We start from the raw sequence: 6,000 nt of genomic DNA, 5'->3' as shown, positions 1-6,000 counted from the left end.
TCTCCTCTCCTCTCCTCTCCTCTCCTCTCCTCTCCTCTCCTCTCCTCTCCTCTCCTCTCCTCTCCCTCTCCTCTCCTTCCCTCTCCTCTCCTCTCCCTCCTCTCCTCTCCTCTTCCTCTCCTCTCCTCCTCCTCTCCTCTCCTCTCCTCTCCTCTCCTTCCTCTCCTCTCTCTCTCTCTCTCTCTCTCTCTCTCTCTCTCTCTCTCCTCTCTCTCTCTCTCTCTCTCTCTCTCTCTCTCTCTCTCTCTCTCTCTCTCTCTCTCTCTCTCTCTCTCTCTCTCTCTCTCTCTCTCTCTCTCTCTCTCTCTCTCTCTCTCTCTCTCTCTCTCTCTCTCTCTCTCTCTCTCTCTCTCTCTCCTCTCTCTCTCTCGCTCTCTCTCTCTGGACAGATAAAACAAGTCTTTTTTTGATGCCTGTGCAATAGATTAAAACGATCTCTCTTTGTCCTCCTTTTTTGTCATCCAGTATTTTCCTCCTCCATCCCTCCAGTGCTTCAGTGCAGCCGCTGTCTCAAGGCAATGCAGTTACCGGAAACACATTCGCTCTGCATCCTCCTGTTATCTGAGAAAGAGAAAGAAAATATTTGACTAGGTCTCTTTTACAGAATGAATACACATCAATATACACTATACACACCAATATACACATCAATATACACTATACACATCAATATACACTATACACATCAATATACACTATACACATCAATATACACATCAATATACACTATACACATCAATATACACTATACACATCAATATACACTATATACATCAATATACACATCAATATACACATCAATATACACTATACACATCGATATACACTATACACATCAATATACACATCGATATACACTATACACATCAATATACACATCGATATACACTATACACATCAATATACACATCGATATACACTATACACATCAATATACACATCAATATACACATCAATATACACTATACACATCAATACACACTATACACATCAATATACACTATACACATCAATATACACTATACACATCAATATACACATCAATATACACTATACACATCAATATACACTATACACATCAATATACACTATACACATCGATATAACACTTACACATCAATATACACTATACACATCAATATACACTATACACATCAATATACACTATACACATCAATATACACTATACACATCAATATACACTATACAATCAATATACACATCAATATACACTATTACACATCAATATACACATCAATATACACTATACACATCAATATACACTATACACATCGATATACAATATACACATCAATATACACATCAATACACATACACCATCGAGATACACTATACACATCAATATACACATCGATATACACTATACACATCAATATACACATCGATATACACTATACACATCAATATACACATCAATATACACTATACACATCAATATACACATCAATATACACTATAAACATCAATATACACATCAATATACACTATACACATCAATATACACATCAATATACACTATAAACATCAATATACACATCGATATACACTATACACATCAATATACACATCAATATACACTATAAACATCAATATACACATCAATATACACATCAATATACACTATACACATCAATATACACTATACACATCAATATACACTATACACATCAATATACACATCAATATACACTATACACATCCATATACACTATACACATCGATATACACATCAATATACACTATACACCTCAATATACACTATACACATCAATATAGACATCAATATACACATCAATATACACTAAACATCAAATTACACATCAATATACAAATCATATACACTATACACATCAATTATCACACATCAATATACACTATACACCTCAATATACACTTAACATAAATATACACATCAATATACACTATACACATAATATACACTATACACATCAATAACACTATACACATCAATATACACATCAATATACACTATACACATCAATATATACACGATACACATCAATATACACTATACACATCAATATACAATCAAATATACACTATACACATCAATATAGACATCAATATACACTATACACATAAATACACACATCAATATACACTATACACATTAATATAGACATCAATATACACATCGATATACACTATACACATCAACATACACTATACACATCAATATACACTACACACATCAAAATACACATCAATATACACATCGATATACACTATACACATCAATATACACTATACACATCAATATACACTATACACATCAATATACACTATACACATCAATATACACATCAATATACACTATAAACATCAATATAGACATCAATATACACTATACACCTCAATATACACTATACACATCAATATACACTATACACATCAATATACACTATACACATCAACATACACTATACACATCAATATACACTATATACACCAATATACACTATACACATCGATATACACTATACACATCAATATACACTATACACATCAATACACACTATACACATCAATATACACTATACACATCAATATACACTATTACACATCAATATACACTATACACATCAATATACACTATACACATCAATATACACTATACACATCAATACACACTATACACATCAATATACACTATACACATCAATGTACACCTCAATATACACTATACACATCAATATACACTATACACATCAATATACACTATACACATCAATATACACATCGATATACACTATACACATCAATATACACTATACACATCAATATACACTATACACATTAATATAGACATCAATATACACATCAATATACACTATACACCTCAATATACACTATACACATCAATATAGACATCAATATACACATCAATGTACACTATACACATAAATATACACTATACACATCAATATACACATCGATATACACTATACACATCAATATACACTATACACATCAATATACACTACACACATCAATATACACATCAATATACACATCAATATAGACTATACACATCAATATACACTATACACATCAATATACACTATACACATCAATATACACATCGATATACACTATAGACATCAATATACACTATACACATTAATATACACATTAATATACACTATACACATCAATATACACTATACACATCGATATACACTATACACATCAATATACACATCAATATACACTATACACATCAATATACACATCAATATACACTATACACATTAATATACACATTAATTTACACTATACACCTCAATATACACTATACACATCAATATACACATCAATATACACTATACACATTAATATACACATCACTATACACATCACATCAATATACACATCGATTTACACTATACACATCAATATACACTATACACATCAATAAACACCTCAATATACACTATACACATCAATATACACTATACACATCAATATACACTATACACATCAATATAGACATCAATATACACTATACACATCAATATACACTATACACATCAATATACACATCGATATACACTATACACACTCATAATATACACTATACACAATCAATATACACATCAATATACACTATAAACATCAATATACACTATACACATCAATATACACATCAATATACACTATAAACATCAATATAGACATCAATATACACTATACACCACAATATACACTATACATGTCAATACACATTATACACATCAATATACATGATACACATCAATATACACATCAATATACACATCAATATACACTATACACATCAATATACACATCAATATACACTATACACCTCAATATACACTATACACATCAATATACACTATATACATCAATATACACTATACACATCAATATAGACATCAATATAGACTATACACATCAATATACACATCAATATACACATCAATATACACTATACACATAAATATACACTATACACATCAATATACACATCGATATACACTATACACATCAATATACACTATACACATCAATATACACTATACACATTAATATAGACATCAATATACACATCAATATACACTATACACCTCAATATACACTATACACATCAATATAGACATCAATATACACATCAATGTACACTATACACATAAATATACACTATACACATCAATATACACTACACACATCAATATACACATCAATATAGACTATACACATCAATATACACTATACACATCAATATACACTATACACATCAATATACACATCGATATACACTATAGACATCAATATACACTAAACACATCAATATACACATAATATACACTATACCCATCAATATACACTATACACATCGATATACACTATACACATCAATATACACATCAATATACACTATACACATCAATATACACATCAATATACACTATACATAATATACACATCAATATACACTATACACCTCAATATACACTATACACATAATATACACATCAATAGAACATATACACATCGATATACACTATATACATCAATATACACCATACACATCAATATACACATCGATTTACACTATACACATCAATATACACCATACACATCAATATACACCTCAATATACACTATACACATCAATATACACTATACACATCAATATACACTATACACATCAATATACACATCGATATAGACTGTACACATCAATATACACTATACACATCAATATACACATCAATATACACTAAAACATCATATACACATCAATATACACTATAAACATCAATATACACATCAATATACACTATAAACATCAATATACACATCAATATACACTATACACATCAATATAGACTATACTCCTCAATATACACTATACACATTAATATACACATCAATATACACATCGATATACACTATACACATCAATATACACTATACACATCAATATAAACTATATACATCAATATACACATCAATATACACTATACACATCAATATAGACTATACACCTCAATATACACTATACACATCAATATACACTATATACATCAATATACACTATACACCTCAATATACACTATACACATCAATATAGACATCAATATAGACTATACACATCAATATACACTATACACATCAATATACACTATACACCTCAATATACACTATACACATCAATATACACTATACACCTCAATATACACATCAATATACACTATAAACAACAATATACACATCAATATACACTATAAACATCAATATACACTATACACATCAATATACACATCAATATACACTAAAAATCAATAGACATCAATATACACTATACACATCAATATACACTATACACATCAATATACATTATACACATCAATATACACTATACACATCAATATACACTATACACATCAATATAGACATCAATATACACATCAATGTACACTATACACATAAATATACACTATACACATCAATATACACTACAACACATCAATATACACATAATATAGACTATACACATCAATATACACTATACACATCAATATACACTATACACATTCAATATACACATCGTATACACTATAGACATCAATATACACTAAACAATTAATATACACATTAATATACACTATACACATCAATATACACTATACACATCGATATACACTATACACATCAATATACACATCAATATACACTATACACATCAATATACACATCAATATACACTATACACATTGATATACACATCAATATACACTATACACCTCAATATACACTATACACATCAATATACACATCCATATACACTATAACATTAATATACACATCAATTACACTATACACATCGATATACACTATATACATCAATATACACCATACACATCAATATACACATCGATTTACACTATACACATCAATAACACAATACAATCAATATAACTCAATATACAC

General features: G+C 28.9%; 1 protein-coding gene across 2 annotated transcripts in view; it reads right to left on the bottom strand.

Annotated features, from left to right (window-relative positions):
• Positions 1 to 351: 351 nt before the first annotated feature.
• The window catches only part of LOC116362879 (RNA-binding motif, single-stranded-interacting protein 3), a gene marked incomplete at its 5' end in the record, with an annotated part of 41,144 nt that continues 35,495 nt past the window's right edge, over positions 352 to 6,000 (bottom strand). For both annotated transcript variants that reach the window (XM_031816875.1, XM_031816876.1), the window contains 1 exon segment: positions 352 to 561. In XM_031816875.1, the coding sequence (XP_031672735.1) occupies positions 558 to 561 (4 nt within the window).

Source organism: Oncorhynchus kisutch, unplaced genomic scaffold, assembly GCF_002021735.2.
Source record: "Oncorhynchus kisutch isolate 150728-3 unplaced genomic scaffold, Okis_V2 scaffold888, whole genome shotgun sequence".
Taxonomy (NCBI): Eukaryota; Metazoa; Chordata; class Actinopteri; order Salmoniformes; family Salmonidae; genus Oncorhynchus; species Oncorhynchus kisutch.
This window is presented reverse-complemented; position numbering and strand designations above follow the sequence as displayed.